A 22,857-nucleotide genomic window follows, 5' to 3' on the forward strand; every position below is an offset into this window, starting at 1 on the left:
TGTCATGGTTCGGAGGGTTCGAGGCGTCGGCTAGCCAGGCATTCATGTCGAGTGGTTTTACCAACCCATCTGTAAGGTAACCAGAGCTGTCAGAAAAATGACACGAGCACCAAGATCATCATCGATACGCGACCGATAAGAACAGCAGTGTTACAGTCATCACGAGCTTATTTTTTAGGGGTAAATGACACAATCTCCCATGTTTGTAGGGTGGAAGAGGGTCTAGACGCGTCAGGTGAGGAAGCTGACAGTGAAGGGTGTCGCGCTGTCGCTCTGCGACACGAAGCAGCGACCACACACCACACCGAGGACAGCCACCCCAACGTGTAGCTGGGGGAGAGACGGGGGGGGATGGGATAATCTGGGGTGGGTGGATTGATGATTTCTTAAAAAGGAAAATTGTAAGGGACAGGCAGGATGTACATACCGACAAGGCTGGACAACTAAAAATGCCGACTCACAAGCGGATGGAGGCCGGTCCCGAATAGCAGTGGTTGGAAGGCCGGARAGAGAGATTGCGAGGAGATCGAGCAGGTCACGGSACCATGGAACGTCGCTGGTACCGCAAAAAGGCAGAAAATCCAGTGAGGATTAGCAGCGGCGTTGCGAGCGGCACTGAGTGGCAGAAGACCGATCAGCAAATCGCAAGGCGATCTTGGGAAGTATGGGGGGTGGANGTTTCAGGTGGATTTTAGAATGACAACAAGCTGCAGAAAATAAAATGATCAAAAGCAGAATGATGGATCAGCCATAGAAAGGCCGGCAACCCATGGAAGAAAGGACCACCAGCGATGGCTTTTGAGCAACGTGCGCGGTACTGCCGAGGAATGGGTGAAAGGGTGGCCAGCACTTAGTGCGTGGCCACAGTTGTGTGAGGCGTGTGGAAGGCAAATCCAATGACTGGGAGACAAGCGGGGGGTGGGATCAATAGTGAGGAATGACAGGCGTACCTGGACTTAAAGCTCCGTAAAGATTCGGTACACTGCAGTACCTGGAAAACTGGTATTTTATTTGCACCGATTAATTTTGGATTTCTAGATTCCTTTTTTGCTTCCCAAGGGAAGGGAGGGGGCGTCTCCTTCTGGAAAGGTGGAGAGGCACACGGGGTTGGGAAGGCAGGAATGGGGACGGGCGTGGAGTGATCAGAGGCGCGCCTCACGAGTCGAGAATCAGAATTCAGCCAGACGGGACAAGGGAACAAGAAACGATAGGTAAGTTCGGATGGGACTGGCGTAAGGGTTTCCAGTAAGTTTTATCTTACCGGTAGTACGTAGCAGCAGCAACCAGCCTGGAGCAGCAGCAAGCAGCAAGCAGCAGGAGCAGGAGCACAGGTCGGTAGCAGTCGGGCAGCGGGTGAAAGGGGTGAGCCGATTGAGTAGGCGGACCCTGGTGGCAGATTAGTTAATCGCCATGACGGGTTGTGTATTACGTCATCAGTGGCAGCCTGAGATCCTGCCTGATCCCTGATTCTTACTGGTGTTGTTCTAGATCATGAACTAACATACTATTATCTGTGATGCAGAAATTATACATGCATCATCTGTCAACTGAGCTACAGTGAGAGGACGTTACATTGTCTCAAAATCCGTCCGGCATCGAATACCGTACTCATGTTTTTTGTATAGCATGCTGTCTCCTTACTATCTAATTTCCTGTCACGATAGCATGCATAGATATCAATCCAACCCCATAATTATAGCACGGCAGCTTATGCATAGTGAAAGAACAAAAGTGAATCATATCGTCTCCAGCAAACCCCTCCTCATGGTTCTGGTTCGGCGTATCCACAAGCTGGAAGTTGTGACCTTGCACCGGCCGAGGTATAAACTGCCTAATTCGGAAGTATTCCCAACCCGCCAGCTCGTTGCACTGGAACATGAATGGCCACAACTTCTACAATGGGACCCAAGTTCGAAAGATTCAAGTTATTTTAGCCCGTTCACAAATGCTATATAATGGTGCTACAATCTCACATCCGCCTCTTCCTCTTAAGCATCACATAACCTGACAGCATTCCAAATCAGAACCATGACGACATCGATAGAATGGCAGAAGATGCTCAATGGTGAGCTCTACAATGCTTGGGATGCAGACCTTCAGGCCAATCGACAACGCTGCAAAGAAGCATGCGACAGATTCAATCAAGCTGGTCAAGTCTCCCGGCGTCGCAAGGTGGAGCTCTGGCGGGAGTAAGATCTTCTACCGGCCTTTAAGAACGCTCTTTAAACTGACTACCCGATGTACAGCATCCTAGGTGATACGCGCCCTCTACCTCCGGTCCATCCCAATCCCCAGGAGGATGAGAAGCTTTTTGAAGATACGGATCCCTTTGTCGATCCTCCCATCTCAGTCGATCACGGCTTGAACTTCAGAGTGGGCAAGAAAACCTTTCTGAACTTCAACCTTCTTGTCCTGGACACATGTCTCGTGACAATTGGTGAAAGGGTGCTTACCGGGCCCAATCTTTGTATCTACGGGGCTACCCATCCCATGGACCCGGCTGTGCGACGAGGTCTGGAGGGCCCAGAAGCCGGCAAGGAAGTACATATCGAAGACGACGTCTGGATAGGAGGCAGTGTAATCATCTTAGCCGGTGTTACTATCGGACGAGGAAGCACGGTGGGCGCTGGCTCTGTGGTGACGAGGGTATGTTATACATCATTTGCTGGCTATTGTCTTTATGGACTCATCGGTTAATCTAATTCCCAGAGCGTTCCTCCTTTTCATTTTGTTGCCGGAAATCCAGCCCGCGTAATTCGTCGGATTGAAACGAACATGGATCCTGATCAGCGCAAGGACTCTGAAAATTAATGATCTAGCAGCATTTACAATATGTCATCATTCGCGATCAACTTCTAGGTAGACAATAGACAATCCACCGGCGATTTTCAGACCCTGCAAATACGAAGCATGATTATCGATAGTAATCGATGTGCGTATATCTTTAGATGATTAGGTAGTCATGCTGCCGTGCCAGTCCGGGAAAGTGTGTCTAGATCGAATGATAAGCCTGGAAAACCTGAGATTTGAAAACTATCACTTACAAATGCTGTCCATGAGATATTTGTATGATCATCTTCGGTCTGGGCCGCACGAGCATCCCAAACCTTTCTTAGTAAATCAACAGGGACCGGATTGCGGAAATCCGATCTACGCTCAACGTCGCGCAATCTCGTAAGAACATAATACTGCGAATGGCGCGAGAGACAATCGGAACCTGCCATAAAGAGTGGGAATACAAGGATTTCCAGTAACGAGCAATCCGGAGTAATCGTCGCCGTCGCGTCAAGAATCCTTCGAACGCAGTCCTGTATATCAGAGCTGCTAGCTGGCTTCAACGGGTCTAGCAGCCGAAGAATACGCAAGATACATGCAAACTGGAAAGCCTCCGCTATGGATAGCCAGCGAGGATCATGGCTAGGGTACTCTCTTCCCTTTGGGTCCCATGCATAGAGCTTGTGCTTTGCTAGGAGCAGGGCGATTTGATATTCATCCCAAGTAAGCCAGCCCAGTGTATGTTCCTTTGCCTTTTCCAGTGCTGCGCCGATAGCCAGAAAGACTTCTCTCGGGCACCCATTCACCAATTCGAACTTTCTATCGCTGGCGCAAGCGACTAACTCGCGAATATCTTGAGAAAAGCACATTCTCTCGGGGCCAGCGGACGCTCGAATTATGTCAAGCCTGGTTGTTCACTAGTGAGCCTTGTATCGGAAACAGCAGGCCTGGTTCAACATACCAAGCCAGGTTACCGAGGAAGAACATGGCGCGCTGGCGTCGGCCATGCAGCCCCTCAGCAATCAAAAGTTGTTTGCAGACGGACATAGCACCTGTAATATGAATGCCATGGCTCGATACCCCTGATTCAGAAATCTATCTTCATGTTAGCTTAGATGCTCAGGCCACGAATGGGGGCATCCAAAGCCTACATCATGAAGCAACAGGACTTGAATTATCGCTAAGACGGTGTCCTGTTCGTCTTCAAGTAAAGAGGTCCTTTGGCTCTTCCGAATTTCTTCGCTCAGGGCACGTATAGCTTTCATACGGTATTCAACCGCCGTGGCTTCGTGTAAGAATTCATCACCAGTTATCCGCCCGAGGTGCGAAGCAGAAAGCCCAAGAACAGCATACAATAGCCCGATCTTCTTGCGCGCCAGCGGGAGGATATACGCTCGGTAAGGGTTCTCCGCGTCATCCCCAACCTCGGCTATCTGATGAGGGCAAATAATCTCATCGTCTGCGGCGTATTGTTAGTGTTTTCTAACAATGGTCCGAGGGGTAAAGCCTACAGTGGCTTAACAGTCTGGCTGTGTTGGGCGAATCAAGAAGTGTGGTTACATCGTCTGGAAGCTCTACCAGTGGCCGACTGTAAGCTTCGGATGGCTTTTCAGAAACAGAAAGTCCCTTGGGTGTCGTCTTTGAGCTACCGTTGAGTATGGCTGCAGAAGCTTGGTCACCCTCCGAGTCTAGGTGAGTAGTCTCGGTGACTTCCTGGGCCGGTGGCACCTGGGTATCCGACATAGCATTGCTTATTCCTGATCGACCACCGGTAGAGCTTCTACTGCTGGTTGGTATCCTAGCACCCTTCCATTTACCTCGACTGGCAATTCCGCAGAACCTAAACCGTTCTGGATATCCTCCACATACTAAACCTTTGGAGACACATCGTTGACAACTCGGACGGCCACGATCACACTTGCGGCATTTTTGCCGGCAGGTCAGGCAAGCGGCACCTGTACAAGTGTATAAGTATCAAGCTGCCATATATATCATGGCTCATTACAGTCCTACCAGCTCGTGGCATTCCGCCGTCAACCTGCGGGCTCACTTTCGCATGGGAGGGATAATTGACGACGTAGAATTCCTATAGAGGCGATGGCATCACATGCAGGGACTGCACCTTATCTCCAAAGCCCTCGCAGCGAAACCCCTGTGGCCGCTGATGCTATTGGCTGAACAGAGCTCACAACGTGTCTTGTTACTATCTGAACCCAGAGAATAAGCCTCCATATCCAGCCTGCTGGTGATTTTACCGGATTAGGCTTCATGAATGGTATTAGGTAATCAATAAGTCATGTGACTGTGTGGATGGTGGGCCATGCACCATTCCCAATTTAGGCATTCAGTCAGCCCAACTGAGTCTGGAATCTTCGGGCCTACGAAGGAGTACTATACGCGATTTGATGAATGGGGAGTTCTTTGTCCTCCGCAAATGCCTGGTTTAACTCGATGTAATCTACCCTCTATCTCATCAAACAGGGCACAGGCACACTGCCTTATGTTTGTTACGCTTTGCAAGTCATCTGTATGTCCGTAGCCAACTTCGATTTGGTCGTCCGCCAAATCGGCGTTATTGAGTCCTACCTAGTACAGGATGATAGCAAACGTCGCCAGCCTCATAGCTTAGTAATTGATGAATTCGATGTAGGAGCGATTAGGGTACAAGCCCAGATATATCGGCCTATGTCTCGCAATAGCAGCTGGATGCTTTTTGTTACTGTTGGGAGGGCCTCTATTTCTGACGGGAACCATCGAAGTATATAGATCGGCAGCTAACAATTTTTAGCAGACGTTCATCAGGCCACAAAAGTACATTTACAAATTGTGTAATTATATTTTGAATAAGTCAAAGCCTGGAAATATACCAAATACACTTATTAGCCATCGATGAAATTGAATGAGTTGTTCGTGCCAATTTGTTAGCTATCGATCATGACTGAGCGAAAGGCTTTGTCCTGCGCCACTGTATCAGCTGGGCCGCCGAGCTACCAAGTCACATGACCTCTACCCGTGAGCTTCGTGAGCCGGGCTGTCTGGCATCGACGCAATAGATCCAACGAGCCAAATCCTTCCCAACTTGCCCACCACTGATCGATCCATTATTCTCTGGGGCATATTCTTTTTTTAACTTACAGTTAGCTGCGCTTGCTCTTTTCACACCCGCTCCGGTTACTACCAGATTTCCGCCATGGGAGACGTCGCCGTCGAGACCCCGGCGAACAACGTCACGCCTCTCACCAAGGCAGCTCCATTGGACACGATCCCCAACATAGACTCGCTCGAGGGCACAGGAAACGATGGGAGCGATGAATACGCCACACTGAAGAGATTGCAGAGACACCTAGAGTATGTTCTAACGGTGATGATGTTGCCGCGGCACATGCTGACTCTTCAATAACAGGTACATTCAGCTTCAGGAGGAGTACATCAAGGATGAGCAAAGGCAAGCTATATACCATCTTCCTCCGAGCTTTTCATGCCCGAGCTAACGTCTGCTACCCGTGCAGGAGCTTGAAGAGAGAACTTGTTCGTGCGCAGGAAGAGATCAAGCGGATACAGAGTGTGCCTTTGGTTATCGGCCAGTTCATGGAGGCGATCGATCAGAAGTATGGTGCCGCGCAGAGCTTTCGACATGGAACCAATAACTAATTATTGCAGTACCGGTATTGTGCAGTCGTCGACCGGTTCGAATTATGTCGTCCGTATCCTGTCCACGCTCGACCGCGAGAAGCTCAAGCCTTCGTCCTCGGTCGCACTCCACCGTCACTCCAACGCCCTTGTCGATATCTTACCTCCGGAGGCTGACTCCTCCATCGCTATGCTGGGCGAGAATGAGAAGCCTGATGTGACCTATGCGGATGTTGGTGGTCTTGACATGCAGAAGCAGGAGATCAGGGAAGCAGTCGAGCTGCCCTTGACGCAATTTGACCTTTACAAGCAGATCGGTGAGCTTAGTCTCCTCTTATTGCTGTTCTCATTGGTAAGAGCAGAGTATTGATGCTGGAAATAGGTATCGACCCTCCTCGCGGTGTTCTCCTTTACGGCCCTCCCGGTACGGGTAAGACCATGCTGGTCAAGGCGGTGGCAAACAGCACAACCGCCAGCTTTATCCGTGTAAACGGCTCGGAATTCGTTCAGAAATACCTGGGTGAAGGACCTCGCATGGTTCGTGATGTTTTCAGAATGGCGCGGGAGAACTCCCCGGCCATCATTTTCATCGATGAGATTGATGCCATCGCCACGAAGCGTTTCGACGCCCAGACCGGTGCAGACCGTGAGGTGCAGCGTATTCTGCTGGAGCTTCTCAACCAGATGGATGGATTCGAGCAGTCGAGCAATGTCAAGGTTATCATGGCCACCAACAGAGCCGATACTCTGGATCCGGCCTTGCTACGTCCGGGTCGTCTGGACCGGAAGATCGAGTTCCCGTCTTTGCGCGACCGGCGTGAGCGCCGGTTGATTTTCTCTACGATAGCATCCAAGATGTCGCTTTCGCCGGAAGTTGACCTGGACTCGCTGATTGTGCGCAATGAGCCCCTCTCGGGTGCGGTCATTGCCGCTATCATGCAAGAGGCGGGTCTCCGTGCTGTCCGGAAGAACCGTTACAACATCATCCAGTCTGATCTCGAGGATGCTTACGCCGCCCAGGTGAAGACCGGACAGGAAGCGGATAGGTACGGGACATTTTCTAATCTACCCGCGATCGGGACATGGCTAACCAAGCATATAGACTCGAATTCTACCGGTAAATCAAGTATGGGACGTGCATCAGGCTGGATATCGGATTACGCAAGGCGAACAGGGGGACCGTTAGCTGTATTATCAACATCTAGGCTATTTCATATTAGGACAACGACTGACGCATTGGGTATTCCGCTGGGGTAGTCTTATCGGTTGGGGCCAAGTACCTTGTAGAACTGTAACCCACGTTAATACCGCCACTTGGCTGGGGCGGTGATTTAGCATATGTAAGCTCCAGTTGGACGGCTACCCGAGCTTCCCATGATCTACAGGAGTACGTGTCTGGCTGTCTGCTGCCTACTTGGTAGACAGGTCAGCGATAGGTAGATAGGACCTGTCCGCAGCTGTTGGCTAGTTTGGTAAGGCGGTTGCGCTAGTTTGAAGTAGGCAGGCACCGGGAACCTAAGGCGGTCTTACATCATCACCCGCGCTCGGATTCGCGTGATCCGACCATCACGATAAGGCCTCAGGTAGCAAGGAGACCTTCCAGACAGCTCTGAATGAGACTCAAAGGTAGATATAATGATGGAAAGATAGGATAGCTAGATCAGGCTTATTGTACCTGATCGTTAAGAGCCTAGAGAAGATGTACCTGGAAGACCTGGCAGCTACAATCACCTGGAGCGATAACCCGTGACGATCCCCTTGCCAAATGACGCAGCCGGGCTGGCCAACCATTGGCTGCGACCTGGCAGGTCGCTCCGCAACCAGCGCCGCCCGGCTCCAAGTCACCCGCATCACTCTTCCCTACCCCCAGACCTCCTCTTTTCCCTTGCTATCCTCCATCTCTTCTTCATCGTTCTTTGTCTCTATCATCATTTTCTATTCATACGTGCATCATTCAGTCGTTTGGCCCAGTCCATCATATCCCGCTGGGTAGCCGTTTCCGCCGTCGCCCATCATGAAGTCAGCCTCCTTGCTCACAGCATCCGTGCTGTTGGGCTGTGCCTCCGCCGAGGTTCACAAGCTCAAGCTTAACAAGGTGCCTCTGGAAGAGCAGCTTGTGAGTGTGGTCTTTCACTGCTTTGTTTTTTTTAGCTAGTTAGCTTCAAAGAAGCTCCAGAACCATTCAAAGCTGATTTCGTGGTCTATAGTACACGCATAACATCGACGCCCATGTCCGCGCTCTGGGCCAGAAGTACATGGGTATCCGCCCGTCCATCCACAAAGAGCTGGTCGAGGAGAACCCTATCAATGACATGAGCCGTCATGATGTTCTGGTGGACAACTTCCTGAACGCACAGTGTATGGAGATACCGTCTTCTTATGGCTGCAACTGCTGACCCTTCCTGCCATAGACTTCTCTGAGATCGAGCTGGGTACTCCCCCCCAGAAGTTCAAGGTTGTCCTGGACACTGGCAGCTCGAACCTTTGGGTTCCTTCGAGCGAATGCAGCTCTATCGCCTGCTACCTCCACAACAAGTATGATTCGTCTGCCTCCAGTACGTATCACAAGAATGGCAGTGAATTCGCCATCAAGTACGGCTCTGGCAGCCTTAGCGGATTCATTTCTCAGGACACCCTGAAGATTGGCGACCTGAAGGTCAAGGGACAGGACTTCGCTGAGGCGACCAATGAGCCTGGCCTTGCCTTTGCCTTCGGCCGGTTCGATGGCATTCTCGGCTTGGGTTATGACACCATCTCCGTGAACAAGATTGTTCCTCCCTTCTACAACATGCTTGACCAGGGACTCCTCGACGAGCCGGTCTTTGCCTTCTACCTTGGAGATACCAACAAGGAGGGTGACGAGTCCGTGGCGACCTTCGGTGGTGTCGACAAGGACCACTACACCGGCGAGCTGATCAAGATTCCCCTCCGTCGCAAGGCTTACTGGGAGGTTGAGCTTGACGCCATTGCTCTTGGCGATGATGTTGCTGAGATGGAGAACACCGGTGTCATTCTGGACACTGGTACCTCCCTGATTGCTCTGCCTGCTGACCTGGCTGAGATGATGTAAGTCGAATTCTTCGGATTCCTGGGTTGAAAAGAAATGCTGCTAACAACCTTCTAGCAATGCTCAGATCGGTGCTAAGAAGGGCTGGACCGGCCAGTACACCGTTGACTGCGACAAGCGCTCGTCCCTGCCCGATGTTACTTTCACCCTTGCCGGCCACAACTTCACCATCTCCTCGTATGACTACACCTTGGAGGTGCAGGGCTCTTGCGTCAGTGCCTTCATGGGCATGGACTTCCCTGAGCCGGTTGGTCCCTTGGCCATTTTGGGCGATGCGTTCCTGCGCAAGTGGTACAGCGTGTATGACCTGGGCAACAGCGCTGTTGGTCTGGCCAAGGCCAAGTAAATTAGTTCTGCGGGTTGATGTGGTATCTATGATGCAGCTGKTGCTGTCATTATTGCTTCTTGTAGCTTGATCTATGATTTTTGCAGACGAACACACGTGATGTTGTGAATGGTTTTCCTCATGTTTGCAGCGGTTGCCGGATAGATTCTAGGGATCTTCAATGGAAAGCCGGTGATATTATTTGACCTTTATTTGGGCACTGAGAATCTTGACTGTATGAAATATGATAGTAACACCTTAAACATGAATGCAAATGGCGTAAACCGTGTGATGCAGTCACAATAACCAGCAACCGCGGTACCAGCCGAAGTCTGGGCCGGCGAGTCTCGCCCCGCACAGGCCAGGCGCCAAACCCAAGCAGCGCTCTTGGCAGCCAAGCCTTCTTCATCACGCTCTCACCACCTCCTCCATCCAGGCTTTCTCTCTGCTCGGTCTTTGTTTCATCATCCTCCCACGCCTGCCCTTCTATTCAACCGCTCTTCGATCTTCATATCCGATCGCTTCCCTGTCACTTAGTCTGCGCTCGATAACACGAGCCCAGATTGACCCGCTCTCAACCTCTAACCCAACACATCTCCACAGCGCAAACCCGCGCCCGCCTTATTGTCTTCGTCGCGTCCTGGCGTGGCGAACCATCCCGCGACAACTCCATCACTTGTCCACCTGACCTCGTTCCATTTAAGCACACTTATTCGTATCGAGATTCTCGTGCGCCGCTGCGATCAAGCTAGCTTGCTGTTGTTCCTCCCGACGGCCGAAGTTTCGGGAATGGCTTCATAGCTTCAAGCTCGATCCTTTCCTTTCTTCCTTTCTTTTCCTTTCGCTATCGAAAACAAACCCGTCCGCGGCCCCTCGCCCGACACTGCCTCGCTCTCGGTGCTAGGGAGGCAGGAGGGGGGTTGGATACCTACATATACTAGGAGAGCTTGCTGAGCCGAGCCGTGTGAAAGAGTTATCCAGGCATGCTTCTCCGGTTACCGCCTAGCCTCCATTACCCGATCACCGTCACGTCGCTGCTGAAACAGCCCGGTGATAAGGTGGAACGGGATGAGGCGCTGTTCTGGTATGTGTACCAGACGACTGTGACGGAGGGGGATGGGCTGGGAAATAAGGTGGATGTGAAGCGCAAGTTTCCGACGAAGTTTGAGTCGACGGTTGATGGGGAGGTGGTGCAGTGGAAGATTTCAAAGGGGGATGTTATTGATGAGCCGTATGTTCCGACGCCCTGCTGTGATGTGTTTGGATCTGGTATCGGGATGCTAATATTTGGTTAGGGTCGATGTTTTGGAAATCGATGAGCCATGTGCTCATGAGGTTCAGTTTGGTGGGCTCTGTGCCATTTGTGGCAAGGATATGACTGAGTAAGTGGTCCCGGGTGTTTTTGTGTTGGGCCTGACTTACGATTGTGGTGCAGTTTTTCGTACAATACCGAGGTGACTGATGTGCATCGGGCGCCGATTCAAATGGCCCACGATAATACTACGTTGACTGTTAGTGAACAAGAAGCTACGCGGGTTGAAGAGGATGCGAAGCGCCGCTTACTGGCGAATCGGAAACTATCGCTTGTCGTCGATCTGGACCAAACCATTATTCATGCTACCGTCGACCCGACTGTCGGAGAGTGGATGGAGGATAAGGAGAACCCGAATTATCAGGCTTCTGAGCGATGTGCGTGCGTTTCAGCTGGTAGACGATGGGCCGGGAATGCGCGGGTGCTGGTACTATGTGAAGCTACGACCAGGGCTAGAGTCGTTTCTGCAGAATGTGTCGGAGATGTATGAGCTGCATATCTACACCATGGGAACGAGGTCCTATGCGCAACATATCGCTAGTATCATAGATCCAGACCGCAAACTTTTTGGTGACCGTATTCTCAGCCGAGATGAGAGTGGCAGCTTGGTGGCCAAGAACCTGCACCGGCTATTCCCGGTGGACACCAAGATGGTCGTCATTATCGATGACCGCGGGGACGTCTGGCGCTGGAACCCCAATCTCATCAAGGTGTCGCCGTACGACTTCTTCGTCGGCATCGGGGACATCAACTCTAGTTTCCTCCCGAAGAAGCAGGAGCTGGGACCTCCCAGCAAAGGGGGTGAGAAGCCGGCAGCGAAGGCCGCCAAGGGGGGTTTGGCGGAACATCATGTCAACGGGGCGACGGCAAAGAGAGACGACCAGACAGAGGTATCGACATTGGAGCAGCTGGTAACCATGGGTGGCGGCGATAATCCCAGGCTACTACAAGAACAGAGTGATGCACAAGAGGAGACAATCATGCATCAAGTGGAGGACCGACCATTACTGCAGAAGCAAAAGGAGCTAGACGCGGAGGACGATGCAGCAGAGAGCAGCGATACATCCAGCAGCATAGACGACTCACAAGATATGAGCAAGCACCGACATCACCTACTGGAGGACAACGATCGGGAGCTGTTCGACCTCGAGGTACGTTTGGAGCAAGTACACCGAGACTTTTTCGACGAATACGACAGACGACGTTCACGGGCACTGGGCGGACGAGTCGCCGCCCTGCGCGGCGAGAAGACCCCGTCCAAGGAGAAGGACGTCGACCTGAAACTCGTACCGGACGTCAAAATCATCATGCCCAACATGAAGCATCGTATCCTCGGCGGCGTGACCCTCGTGTTCTCGGGCGTGCTTCCCCTCGGCACGGATACACAAAACGCCGACATCTYCCTCTGGGCGAAGAGCTTCGGGGCAGTCATTGCATCAAAGATCAACATGAASACCACGCATCTCGTTGCGGGCCGAAACCGCACAGNCAAAGTGCGCGAAGCAACTCGGTACCCGAAAGTCAAGATCGTTACGACACAATGGCTCCTGGACTGCCTGACGCAATGGAAGCGCTTAGCGGAGGAACCGTACCTCCTTCCCGTGCACCCAGACGACCGCGGCGAGCCAATCTCACCGGGATCCAAAGAGGTAGCGGAGAGCGGGTGGCTCTCATCGTCGGACGAGGCGACGGGCGACTCTGTAGCGGATGACGAAGAGGCAACAGAGGAAATCCTCAAATCCGCAGGCATATCCGAAATGTCGCCCCTCGGCTACGACGACGAGGAGCAGGCCGAGGTCCACGAAGAGCTGAAAGAGTTCCTGGGTAGTGACGATGAGAGCGAGAGCGACAGCGAAGCCACATTCATGGATGAACCAGGCACTCCTGCCAGCAAGAAGCGGAAGCGCGAGGAAGGAGAAGGCGGCGAGGGCGACGATGACCAGGAGACGGATAGTGCTGGCGAGGGCGACGAGCCAAGCTCGCGGCTATCGCAGCGGATCAAGCGGTCATACGAGCGCAGCACGGGGTTGAAGGAGGTAGCCAGTGCAGGGACGGTAGAGTCGACAGCAAGTACAACAGCATCTGCGACTGAGCCGGGGACAGAGGAGCCGGAGCAGGTTGCTGAAGAGTCGAGCCCGCCTGATCCAGCAGAGGTGGATCCAGCAGATGAGGATGACGAGCTGGAGCGCGAGATGATGGCTGCATTTGAGGGAGGGGATTACAATTCGGAGGCGGAGGAACAAATTGCAAATGAGAACGGATAGGTAGTTGGTTTGGGATATTTGAGTTGGATGTATTTGGCGTTGTGATATTGCCATGTTTGCCATGTTTGCCAATAAGTGATGGCATAGCGAGGGCGTTTGAGATATATAGGAAAATACAACACTGAATATAGCTGCATGCCACTGATGCCTAGTAACCAAGTAGTATAAGACCGAGCAAGAGCTCTATATCATCCATTGAAATCATACAATCATATCTCATAATACATGAATTGAACCATAACTCCCCCCCCTCTTTCCCCCCTCCTTTCTTCAGAAAAAGAAGTAAGGAAAGTTATCGATAAAGATCCCGATTAACCTGCCACGACATAATAATCATCCAGACATAAAAAATCGTATTCACCAATTCAAACGCAAACGCCGTTCTCCAACAATTGCCTGCACCAAACACCATTAGCAAATACCCTTTACCCCAAACACCTCCCCCGGAAGGAAAAAAAGAATGTAACACTCACAAATCGTCTCCTCCTCAATCCACGCCAATGTCTTCCACCCATCCGCCACAGGCTTAACATTATCGATATAATTCCGACAATTATCATTCACGTTCGCGACAACCCCATACAGCTGGAGCGATGTCTCCACCAGGCCCGTCAACCACAGCACGAAGAGAATAAACCCCCCTACTATGATTATCCCCGGAAGGAGAAAGCGCTGCGCCGCCAGGATCAGGATGAATATTACGAAGAAGATGCCCAGCGCGCCGGTGGTTATCATGTAGGGGAATAACCTATCCCGTCCTCTGGGGTTAGTATAGTAGGTTGAAGGGTTGAGGGTGGGTGGAATTGGGGGTTAGCGTACCAAGGAACTTCTAATCCCAGATCATTTTGGACTGTCATGAACCAGGCAAATATGCCCAGGCAGATTGCGGAGGATGAGAGAACCACTAGGATCCAGATGTTGAGTTGGAGTTCCGGCCAGTGGTACCGGCGGGGACGGCGGTGGTAGATTCGCATTGCCATTTTAGTTGTTTTTCTTTTTCTTGGAGTGGTGGTGTGTAGTAGGAAAATGTGTTTGGTATATAGTAGTAGACAATTGGGTTGGTGATGTATATAGAGTGGTGAAAGATAAGGTGTAGTAGGTAGGTAGGTATGTATCAAGAATCTTCCGGGGTATGCTGAGATAAAGATCGCATTATATCATCAGGCTGAAACAATGACTCCGCCTTAACCTCATTCAACTTGGTTTAGGTTAGGTTGTTTAGTATTGACAACGCATCGGGGTTGACCGCAATGGGGAGCTGGGGCGAGGCGAGACGAGGCGTGGGTTGGGCGGATATGATATGATGCCTGGCGGGTCTAGAACTGTGCTTGATGTGTAGGGATCAGAGTATGGAGAAAATGAGGGAGAAAAAAAAATCAAGGAATGACAAGTGACAAGTTTAATGAAAGAATGCAAGAAGAGTAAATTAGAGAATGAAAGACAATTATGGAGTACTACTCATGATGGGCATTGGAAATTCCGGTGGCAGGACGAAACTAATGCGGTGGCAGGGCGGGTAAATTTAGTATCTACAACCATCCATCCATCCATGTATCCATCCCGCAGTAGTCAAGCTCACACTAACTAATGTTACTCCGGATAAGCTTTAATATTGATTTAGTTTCAGATTGCTCATTAGTTATCTAGTCTACTCTAGTTCTTTCCATAAGTATTCGCAGCCACTGCACCTACAGCAGAGTATCTCCCAAGGCACTCCGCACAATCGAACATCCCGTCCGAATAGTGTCGCTAGCTCCATGCTCCTCCAGGCTGGGGTTCACCTCCACCAAATCCATCGCCACCAGGTTGCCCGTCTCGTGCACACACTCGCAGATGAAGTCACCTTCGCGCAGCGTCAGTCCACCACGCACAGGGGTACCCGTGCTAGGCGCCCACTGCGGGTCCAGCGCGTCGACGTCGAACGACAGGTGGATCGGCGTGTCATTGCCAATGTGCGCCAGGGCCATTTCGACCACGCGGCCAATGCCGTACCTGCAGGTTGTCAGAACACCACTGCATCATCGGAGGATACTTAAGGGTAAGAAGGTGGAGGAGGAAACCTACCGATCAACATCATGCATGCTAAACGCCTTAATGCCATGCTCACGAAGCAACTGCTTCTCACCGCGATCCACATCCCGAAGACCGATGTATACCAGCTTGCGGGTGTTGATAATATGCTCATCCTGCAGCCAGCCGAAGATATCCTTTTGTTCCTCACGAGCCAAGCGCGTCAAGAACGCCATGGGCATACCGTGGATGTTACCACTAGGGCTCATCTCAGGGACGTTGATATCAGCGTGCGCATCCACCCAGATAACAGCCATTTCACGGCCCAGTCGCTCACGAATAGCCTTGGCCGTGCCGGAGATGGTACCGATAGCGATGGAGTGGTCACCACCCAGGGTCAGCACGAACTTGCCCTCCTTGGCGTGCTCGTAGACCTGGGCGCTCAGTGACTCGGTAACGGCGCTGACCGACCGGGGCTTCTTCATGCCGCGGTGGTCGGGGTCGGACTCGGGCATCTTGTCTTCGTAGTGGTGGACCTTTTCGTCATAGTGCAGTTCGTAGCCCAGATCGTCGCGCAGTTGCTCGAGCAGACCGGCTTGAACGAGAGCCATCGGGGCTGCTTCGACGCCCATCTTGCACTGTGGCCAGAGTGCGTGGTTAGTGGGGGGTTTGTTCCTACTATGCACGCTACTAGATGATCGACGGATCCGTCGTCATGAAATTCTTTGTACGTACCTGCCCGCCATTGAAACCAACGGCCACGACGCCCAGCTGGTTGGGCTTGGAGAGGAATCTCTGCCGAATTGTCGAAGGAGAAGTCATGGTGATAATGTGAGAGAGAGAGGGGGAGAAGAGGTGAGGGGAAGAGTTGGAGGGGTAAGTCGCGTGGGATGAAGAAGAAAAAGAAAAGGTTCTAGAAGGGCGGACCCAAAGATGAGATAAGATCGTGAGTGGGGACGATCCGAGGTAGACTTCAAAGCACCACCAACAGAAGTTGGACCCTTAGAAGAGCAAGAGAGGAAAGAGAAGAAGGTTATGAAGAGAGGAATGAAGAAGAAGAGAGAGAGAATAATACTGAAAGAAAGAAGAATGAAACCGGATTGCAGGGGCGACGAGCCGGTTAAAAGCATTCTCAGCCGTGGGGCGTCCGCGATCGCTAAGACCTGCTTTTAGGGAACGGTTGTTCCCCTAAGTACAGGTCCAGGAGAGCATCCACTTCCTCCGCCCGTTTCCATTAGCAATTCACTTCCGACAGATGACACTCGGGGATAAGGGTGGGGGAATCGCCGTGTGATGGGTATCATGCATGCTTATTGCTATCTATTGCTTTTATCTTACAACATACTATACAGAGTACAGGTACACCTTATCGTTGATCCAGGATCAACTCCCGCAGAATCGCATCTGCTCTCGGCGCTTCCACTCGTCCCTTCTCGCCCATACGCATCATCTGCCCGACAAACCATCCCAGCTTGCCCAGTTGGTTCTTCTGTCGGATCTGTTCGACCATTGCCGGGTTCAAGCTGATTGCTGCCTCCGCCAGCGTTACATACTCCTCGCGCGACAGTGGCCGCAGCAGCAGGTTCTCCTCCTCCAGCAGCTGGGGGATCGGCCGCTCATCCCCCGCGAACACCATGGCAAGTACCTGCTTCGCCGTGGGTCCTGTGATGTGCTTCCGCTGCAGCTGGTCGATCAGCGCGGCCAGTGTCGGGGCAGGCACCCGCGCCGCATCCCACGCTTCCTCCGCTTTAGCCCATAAGCCCCCAAGCTCGWGAAGAACCCAATTGCCGGCCACCCGCGCCAGTCCTTTCTGCGCCTTGGGATCCTGGTCCGACTGCAGCGCTCGCAGGAGGTCCACGACCTCCTGGTAGTACTCCAACCGCGCGCCGTCTTCCAGTTCCACCAGCGGCTTCGCGTCCTCGATGGGCAGCCCATACTCCGGCCCGGCCAGTAGCTCAATGAGCGCATCCGAGGACGTTGGAAGATTGGTTCGGAGCGCTGCCACGAGATCGGCACCGATGTAGAGAGGTGGGAGATCCGGATCGGGCATATAGCGATAGTCGACCTCCCCCTCTTTGCCTCGTAGTTTGCGCGTTTCGGTGCTTCCGATCGTCCAGCCGCGGGTCTCACCTTCTACCACCCCGCCACTCTCAAGGACGGCAATCTGCCGGTTCTTCTCCGCAATGATGGCATCCTCGACCGCCTTGAAACTGCTCAAGTTCTTGATCTCCGTGCGTTGTCCGAGTCCGCCGATGCCGCCGTACTGATGCGTGCCGGCTGTGTCACCTCGCTGGCGGATAGAGACGTTGACGTCAGCCCGCAGACCTCCCAGCTCCATGCCAGTTGTCACCGCATTGCACGACTGCAAGATGGACTGGATCTTCCGAACACAGGCCGCCGCGGTGGCGGGAGTATGGATCTGCGGCATAGTGATGATCTCGACGAGGGGGTGGGAGACACGGTTGAAGTCGAGTAGTTGCGTTGAGGGCGGGTATTCTTGCGACTTGGCGGTATCCTGTTCCATTTGAACCTGCTTGATGCCAATGCGAACCGTGTCGCCGTCCTCAGGCGCAATGCCGTCGTGGCGGAACAGGTCTACATAGCCATTCTTTGCAAAAGGCTCTACCCTGAGTTAGAGCGCTCATCTGCGGGGGGAGAGAGGATGCTGGATTACCATAGTATTGAGTGATCTGGTATCCGGCCGGCTGGTCCTGGTAGAAGTAATGCTTGCGGTCGAATTTGCTGACTGGCTGTATCTCGCAATTCAATGCAAGGGCGGCGCGCAGGGCGGGGAGGAGCGTTGCGATTTGGAACTCCTACACCATATGTGTAAGTACCTGCACCTCATGCATAGAGAATTTATCCACAAACCGGTTGCGACCCCGGGAATGCCAGATCGAACAGAGCAACGTTCGAGTTGGGAAGATCCGTAGATGACGTAGACGCTCCTGCTCAGCGATCAGCCAGACAATTCGACCCAATCGCCTACAGTCCAGTTACGCACGCGAAAATAATTTGGACTCTGTGTTCAACTGCGCGTGGATCTCAATGCCCACGGTCAACTCCCACTTCTCTCGGGATGCCTCCTCATTCTCTCGAGTTTGTCGCTTGCGCGCCTTGACAGCCTTGGCATCCTGTTTCAGCTGCTTTCGCAGGGGAATGCGGTCCGGCGACTCAGTAGTAGTTGTTTGGAGGGATCGGATAGGATGCGAAAGGGACAAGGCAGGGAGGGGCCTAAGGGCGCGCCTGGCAGTCTGCGGCCGGGGAAGATGGCATTGCGGGCAGGCGAGCGAGCGGGTTGCTCGCGGGCACTGCCGAAGCCACGGTCGAAGCATGAGCCCGAGGGCGAGGAAGGTAGGCGAAAGGATGGATCCGCAAGAGGTAGAGAAGATCGGGCTGGTCGCGGTGGGAGGGATGGCAGAGAAATTGGCACGAATCTTGAGTCTGGAATCTGAATGGGAATTAAGCGCGGCGGAGATCACGGCCCGTACCATACGGTAATTACCCTCACCGCTGATATACAATCAGTGAGATAGTCAATATAGAGACACTAAATTAAATGAAGGAGATGGAACTGACGGGAATACTAATGAGATAATCATCCTCTGCACCAATGAGGATATGCCCGAATGATGTTCCAGGACATCCTATTCGCGATGCGCTGTGAACATTCTCGGCCGCAGCCAGTGCCAGCGGTTCTGCTGCAAGTCATGCTTCCAGAGCATCCAGGAAAGGAATGTCATGCATTTAACTTCAACCCGCGGATCAGCGGAACAAAGCAGAAATATGAGAGCGGGATAAAAGCTAAATACGAACATAAGAGGCAGGGCGAAACACTGTTGAGTGGCGTCCACCCAAATCCCTCGGCTCTCTGGACAGAATCCCAGCACATGAATGGCTTCTCACCAACTCATCGCCGGGATGGATGACCTTAGCCATCGTGTCCAACAACGATAACGCCGAAGAATTTCAGTCATGCAAGGTGGGATCGGCAGCGAGTCACCGTCAGCCAACGCAGCATAAACTTCGAGGATGTACCAGTAAATGAGTGCCTCGAGCGATGGTGGAGGGGGACAGATGATCCCAAGTGATCCCAAGTGAGAGCCCGCATGGTTTTGTAGTATAGAAAAAGAGTCGAGTTGCTCTTCAACCACCGCATGTGGATCCTCCACATCCCACTTTTTACTACTTTATTTCTTCTCTCACTTTACTTCTCCCTCTTCCTTTCGCTGCTCTCCATTGCGCTTCCTTCTGTACCACTCTCACCTTTCAGCCAATGTATTAATAAATCGTCCATCTCGCAATCGAGAAAAAGAAACCATCAGTCCTTCCCGTCTGACAGGGAAGTGCCCCTCGCGATCGGAGCAGATCAGGAACTCGGGGCGCCTACCACCACGAATGAGACTCCCTCAAGGCTGCCTCGCGTCCAAAAAAAGGACCTGTTCAGCGCTCTCCTTCGTCGCTGTTGTCGGAGATCTGTCTCATCTTCGTCCTGGATGTTGGGGGCTGATTCGCCTTGTCCATCCAGTATTTACTGTTGACTATTTCCGGTTCTGATTCTCGTCCTGTCTACCTTCGATCTATACTTTTTCTCTTTTTCTCGCTCTCTTTATACTGCCTAGACCCCAACCGATCTAAGAACCGGCTAATCGGCGGGATCTCCATTGGAGGGATCCATAGTCCCTCAGTGATCTTCAAACTACGCTTGTCAAGGGAATTCCGATCCGCTACACAGGGAGGAAGAGACCTATCAACCGCATTCTGTCCTACATTCTTGAACCCTCGTCCGAGATTCGCGCCGTCTCTGAGGCCCTACCCTTCTCCCTTGATATGCCTTGGGTGCTTCCCCTCCAAACACCGTCACCACCTCAGAGTACACTCTGATTGTTCTCTCCATTCATCTTTTGGGGTATGGCCTGAAGCCGGAAACACTAGTTTTCGCTGCGGCCTTCTGAAGCTACCATATTGACCGCTATTAATTACCCAATCTACCCATGATGCCATTCTACTCTAGCTCTACTCGTTCCAAAAAGTCTAAAAAAGATGGGACGAGCAGAGCGTCCACGGCTTCGGTCATTTCTTCGAATTCGCATTCCACCAAAGGCCCCAAACTGTCAGTGGACAAACCCAAGGTAGACAGCCAAACCCAATTTACTATATCAAAGAGCAACAGCAACGGGTCCACAACGCGGCCACAAGCAACTCAGAACAAGCATGATTCCGATCGCAAAGCACCCAACGTGTTCGAGTACCTMGAAGACAATTCGACTACAACGGATGATTCGTCTGATGACGAGTACGAACATCATCAGCTACATAGCGTACCCAACAATAATGCCAAGGGGGCATACAAGAACGCTGTCCGTCAGATGTATCGCCCCGCCGCTCAAGGGACTGATACCCGCAGCCGTACTTCGTCCATAATGTCCAAGTCCTCAGCGAACACTCAGAAGACTCCTAGCTCAATTGACATTTCCCCAAGCACCGTCACCTCAAACACAGTGAAGAACCACATCCCCGCACATAAACCCTCACTGGATGGGGCATACAGTGCGGTAGGGGCGTTCCCCGACGGCTCGAACTACTATGAGAAACGAAGCGTGGATTTGAACGCAAGACCGGAGACCTATTACCCTCAGAATTCTGTCTCTCTTCATCGGTCGCCACTACCCCCATCACCGCCGCGAAGCCCTGAAGAAGACCTTCACCGGCCCACACGGCGGAACAGACGCAACACCAAATCCTCCTCAGAGATCTCCGGATATAGCCTTCTCGCTACCCGGCTGAGCTCGGCCACAGAGAGCCAAGAGCCCCGTCTCCCTCCTCTGTATCGCCGGTTTGAGAATCTCAACCATCGCGTCCTGCTTCATCTTCAGGACGAGATCGCACAAATGGAGGAAGACCTGCGTCTAGTGGACGAGTATGAGGAATTGCAACGGGCCGCGACGGCCGAACAAGAGGGGACAAAAATGCTCCCTGCCTCCCGGCGTATGGATGCCCAAGCACAGGTGTACTCCTCCATCCACTACCGACGTGAGGAGCTCCTGGGAGCGCTAGCCCGAAAGACCGAACAATATAGTAAGTGCCAGTTGCCCGCCAATCATCGATACAAATGCTAACAACCCTTTTTCTAGATAATGCCCTCAGCGCATATAGTAGGGTCCTTCAAACGCTCCCCCGTGCCTCGACGCAGGATATCGACACCTACCGGAACTGGATGAAGCAAACCAACCCCGTCATCACCGCTGAGACACGTTTCCTCGATTACTCCAAAGACCTTATCTCTCTAACTCCACGCATGGCTTCTACATCGACCGCGAAGCCTATCTTCACCACCATCATCATTGCCTCTACGGCCATTCTCCTACCATTGCTCGCATTCAGCATGATCTCTGAGTTCTCCGGTCGTCTTGTTGTAGTCGCACTCGTAGGAGTCGCTGCGTCCATCATTGCCTCCACCAACTCCACCAGCGCAGACCAGCTCGTTGACTCTCGAGATGGCTGGAGATGTGCCACTATGTATGTCTTCCCGGTCTCCTCTACTACAGTACAATAACTAACCACACGGCTCAGATACTTCGGCTTCATGACCGTCGCCGCAATGTTCATCCCTTGAATGACCACTACTTACGATACCATTAATCAACTAATGACTCGACGAATTTTATTTGGGTAGCGTATATCGTTGTTCTAGCGTTTCTTCCTCGGATGTTATTGAGCCTTGAACAGATTGAGAACTGGTTCCTTTAGAAGATAGGCAGGCGTTAACGACACTGGACTGGAAAAACAGACGACAGCCTGAGTGGGGGGTTATAGGGTGCGCCAAATAGCAGAACCTTTTTTCTACCTCGTCGTACTATCTCTTAATTCCTATCTTTCATTGATTCTTGTCATGTATTTGAGCGTGTATAATGATGAGATTGCTGTATACTACACTCGTTTCACAGATTATGATCTAGTTATAATGGAAAATGAGACACAATCTTGAACTTAATATCCAACATGGATAAGTTTATAGAGGACCCCCACCTCCGGAGCACCGGATAAGCATGACCGTGATCCAAAACACTTTTTCTACTACTACCTAGAACGTGGAATTATGTAGATAATTTGTTCATTGATTTAGGGACTCTGGTAAACAGATGAAAAGGAAAGTCAACTCCATTGGCAATGGAAACAATGGAGGGATAAAAGAGGTTAAGTATGACAAAGCAACGCAAACCAACGAGATAAAAAACTCAGAACATCCATCCATCCATCCATACATGCCTGTGGAATACCAGTGATTTAAGAACATCCGTCCTGTCCTGTCCTGTTTGGGGTAAAATAAAAGGGAACCTGAACTTAAAAAGAAAGCCGAATCTAGAAAGCAACGGAAATTATTGCCTTGTGACAGAGGGGAAAAGGATTAAAAGAAAATTGAAGTTAGAATAATTGGTAGAAGTAGAGTAGGTAGGTAGGTAGGTAAGGGGTT

General features: G+C 51.8%; 15 protein-coding genes across 15 annotated transcripts; 7 read left to right on the forward strand and 8 right to left on the reverse strand.

Moving 5' to 3' along the window:
* Nucleotides 1–14: 14 nt before the first annotated feature.
* On the forward strand, nucleotides 15–1,826 carry An02g07150 (uncharacterized protein; the record flags this gene model as incomplete). Its single annotated transcript, XM_059746397.1, has 9 exons — nucleotides 15–76; nucleotides 210–326; nucleotides 413–477; nucleotides 535–662; nucleotides 759–839; nucleotides 945–977; nucleotides 1,060–1,211; nucleotides 1,281–1,362; nucleotides 1,752–1,826. Coding segments are annotated over 9 exons (795 nt in total), but the record flags the coding sequence as incomplete, so codon positions are not given.
* Nucleotides 1,827–2,028: 202 nt separating this feature from the next.
* Nucleotides 2,029–2,811, forward strand: An02g07160 (uncharacterized protein; the record flags this gene model as incomplete). Its single annotated transcript, XM_059746398.1, has 3 exons — nucleotides 2,029–2,172; nucleotides 2,296–2,646; nucleotides 2,710–2,811. 3 exons carry the CDS (start codon nucleotides 2,029–2,031, stop codon nucleotides 2,809–2,811), a joined length of 597 nt encoding a protein of 198 aa, XP_059600000.1.
* A 181-nt stretch (nucleotides 2,812–2,992) lies between these two features.
* On the reverse strand, nucleotides 2,993–4,801 carry An02g07170 (uncharacterized protein; the record flags this gene model as incomplete). Its single annotated transcript, XM_059746399.1, has 6 exons — nucleotides 2,993–3,010; nucleotides 3,045–3,681; nucleotides 3,737–3,870; nucleotides 3,927–4,234; nucleotides 4,287–4,730; nucleotides 4,789–4,801. 6 exons carry the CDS (start codon nucleotides 4,799–4,801, stop codon nucleotides 2,993–2,995), a joined length of 1,554 nt encoding a protein of 517 aa, XP_059600001.1.
* A 294-nt stretch (nucleotides 4,802–5,095) lies between these two features.
* An02g07180 (hypothetical protein) lies at nucleotides 5,096–5,541 on the forward strand (the record flags this gene model as incomplete). Its single annotated transcript, XM_059746400.1, has 2 exons — nucleotides 5,096–5,216; nucleotides 5,315–5,541. The coding sequence occupies 2 exons, from the start codon at nucleotides 5,096–5,098 to the stop codon at nucleotides 5,539–5,541; spliced, it is 348 nt and encodes a 115-aa protein (XP_059600002.1).
* A 424-nt stretch (nucleotides 5,542–5,965) lies between these two features.
* Nucleotides 5,966–7,662, forward strand: tbpA (26S protease regulatory subunit tbpA-Aspergillus niger; the record flags this gene model as incomplete). The annotated part of the gene is made up of 5 exons (XM_059746401.1): nucleotides 5,966–6,123; nucleotides 6,179–6,223; nucleotides 6,285–6,383; nucleotides 6,436–6,722; nucleotides 6,788–7,662. The coding sequence occupies 5 exons, from the start codon at nucleotides 5,966–5,968 to the stop codon at nucleotides 7,660–7,662; spliced, it is 1,464 nt and encodes a 487-aa protein (XP_059600003.1).
* Nucleotides 7,663–7,931: 269 nt separating this feature from the next.
* On the reverse strand, nucleotides 7,932–8,384 carry An02g07200 (hypothetical protein; the record flags this gene model as incomplete). The annotated part of the gene is made up of 3 exons (XM_059746402.1): nucleotides 7,932–8,014; nucleotides 8,137–8,265; nucleotides 8,351–8,384. 3 exons carry the CDS (start codon nucleotides 8,382–8,384, stop codon nucleotides 7,932–7,934), a joined length of 246 nt encoding a protein of 81 aa, XP_059600004.1.
* A 35-nt stretch (nucleotides 8,385–8,419) lies between these two features.
* pepE (aspartic protease pepE-Aspergillus niger) lies at nucleotides 8,420–9,818 on the forward strand (the record flags this gene model as incomplete). Its single annotated transcript, XM_001399818.3, has 4 exons — nucleotides 8,420–8,521; nucleotides 8,613–8,763; nucleotides 8,817–9,471; nucleotides 9,530–9,818. The coding sequence occupies 4 exons, from the start codon at nucleotides 8,420–8,422 to the stop codon at nucleotides 9,816–9,818; spliced, it is 1,197 nt and encodes a 398-aa protein (XP_001399855.1).
* A 71-nt stretch (nucleotides 9,819–9,889) lies between these two features.
* An02g07220 (uncharacterized protein) lies at nucleotides 9,890–10,470 on the reverse strand (the record flags this gene model as incomplete). The annotated part of the gene is made up of 4 exons (XM_059746403.1): nucleotides 9,890–9,973; nucleotides 10,055–10,210; nucleotides 10,293–10,376; nucleotides 10,408–10,470. The coding sequence occupies 4 exons, from the start codon at nucleotides 10,468–10,470 to the stop codon at nucleotides 9,890–9,892; spliced, it is 387 nt and encodes a 128-aa protein (XP_059600005.1).
* A 310-nt stretch (nucleotides 10,471–10,780) lies between these two features.
* An02g07230 (uncharacterized protein) lies at nucleotides 10,781–13,373 on the forward strand (the record flags this gene model as incomplete). The annotated part of the gene is made up of 3 exons (XM_059746404.1): nucleotides 10,781–11,028; nucleotides 11,093–11,179; nucleotides 11,342–13,373. The coding sequence occupies 3 exons, from the start codon at nucleotides 10,781–10,783 to the stop codon at nucleotides 13,371–13,373; spliced, it is 2,367 nt and encodes a 788-aa protein (XP_059600006.1).
* A 556-nt stretch (nucleotides 13,374–13,929) lies between these two features.
* An02g07240 (hypothetical protein) lies at nucleotides 13,930–14,353 on the reverse strand (the record flags this gene model as incomplete). Its single annotated transcript, XM_059746405.1, has 2 exons — nucleotides 13,930–14,045; nucleotides 14,122–14,353. The coding sequence occupies 2 exons, from the start codon at nucleotides 14,351–14,353 to the stop codon at nucleotides 13,930–13,932; spliced, it is 348 nt and encodes a 115-aa protein (XP_059600007.1).
* A 708-nt stretch (nucleotides 14,354–15,061) lies between these two features.
* Nucleotides 15,062–16,205, reverse strand: argA (arginase argA-Aspergillus niger; the record flags this gene model as incomplete). The annotated part of the gene is made up of 3 exons (XM_001399822.3): nucleotides 15,062–15,365; nucleotides 15,438–16,021; nucleotides 16,119–16,205. 3 exons carry the CDS (start codon nucleotides 16,203–16,205, stop codon nucleotides 15,062–15,064), a joined length of 975 nt encoding a protein of 324 aa, XP_001399859.1.
* A 544-nt stretch (nucleotides 16,206–16,749) lies between these two features.
* Nucleotides 16,750–18,718, reverse strand: An02g07260 (uncharacterized protein; the record flags this gene model as incomplete). Its single annotated transcript, XM_001399823.3, has 4 exons — nucleotides 16,750–18,005; nucleotides 18,058–18,199; nucleotides 18,255–18,331; nucleotides 18,388–18,718. 4 exons carry the CDS (start codon nucleotides 18,716–18,718, stop codon nucleotides 16,750–16,752), a joined length of 1,806 nt encoding a protein of 601 aa, XP_001399860.3.
* A 220-nt stretch (nucleotides 18,719–18,938) lies between these two features.
* An02g07270 (hypothetical protein) lies at nucleotides 18,939–19,322 on the reverse strand (the record flags this gene model as incomplete). Its single annotated transcript, XM_059746406.1, has 2 exons — nucleotides 18,939–19,084; nucleotides 19,196–19,322. 2 exons carry the CDS (start codon nucleotides 19,320–19,322, stop codon nucleotides 18,939–18,941), a joined length of 273 nt encoding a protein of 90 aa, XP_059600008.1.
* Nucleotides 19,323–19,826: 504 nt separating this feature from the next.
* Nucleotides 19,827–20,280, reverse strand: An02g07280 (hypothetical protein; the record flags this gene model as incomplete). The annotated part of the gene is made up of 3 exons (XM_059746407.1): nucleotides 19,827–19,917; nucleotides 20,008–20,156; nucleotides 20,200–20,280. The coding sequence occupies 3 exons, from the start codon at nucleotides 20,278–20,280 to the stop codon at nucleotides 19,827–19,829; spliced, it is 321 nt and encodes a 106-aa protein (XP_059600009.1).
* A 100-nt stretch (nucleotides 20,281–20,380) lies between these two features.
* On the forward strand, nucleotides 20,381–21,999 carry An02g07290 (uncharacterized protein; the record flags this gene model as incomplete). Its single annotated transcript, XM_001399826.3, has 3 exons — nucleotides 20,381–21,461; nucleotides 21,518–21,902; nucleotides 21,957–21,999. 3 exons carry the CDS (start codon nucleotides 20,381–20,383, stop codon nucleotides 21,997–21,999), a joined length of 1,509 nt encoding a protein of 502 aa, XP_001399863.1.
* Between the last annotated feature and the right edge of the window lie 858 nt (nucleotides 22,000–22,857).

The sequence above is a fragment of the Aspergillus niger genome (assembly GCF_000002855.4).
Source record: "Aspergillus niger supercontig An02".
Classification (NCBI taxonomy): Eukaryota; Fungi; Ascomycota; class Eurotiomycetes; order Eurotiales; family Aspergillaceae; genus Aspergillus; species Aspergillus niger.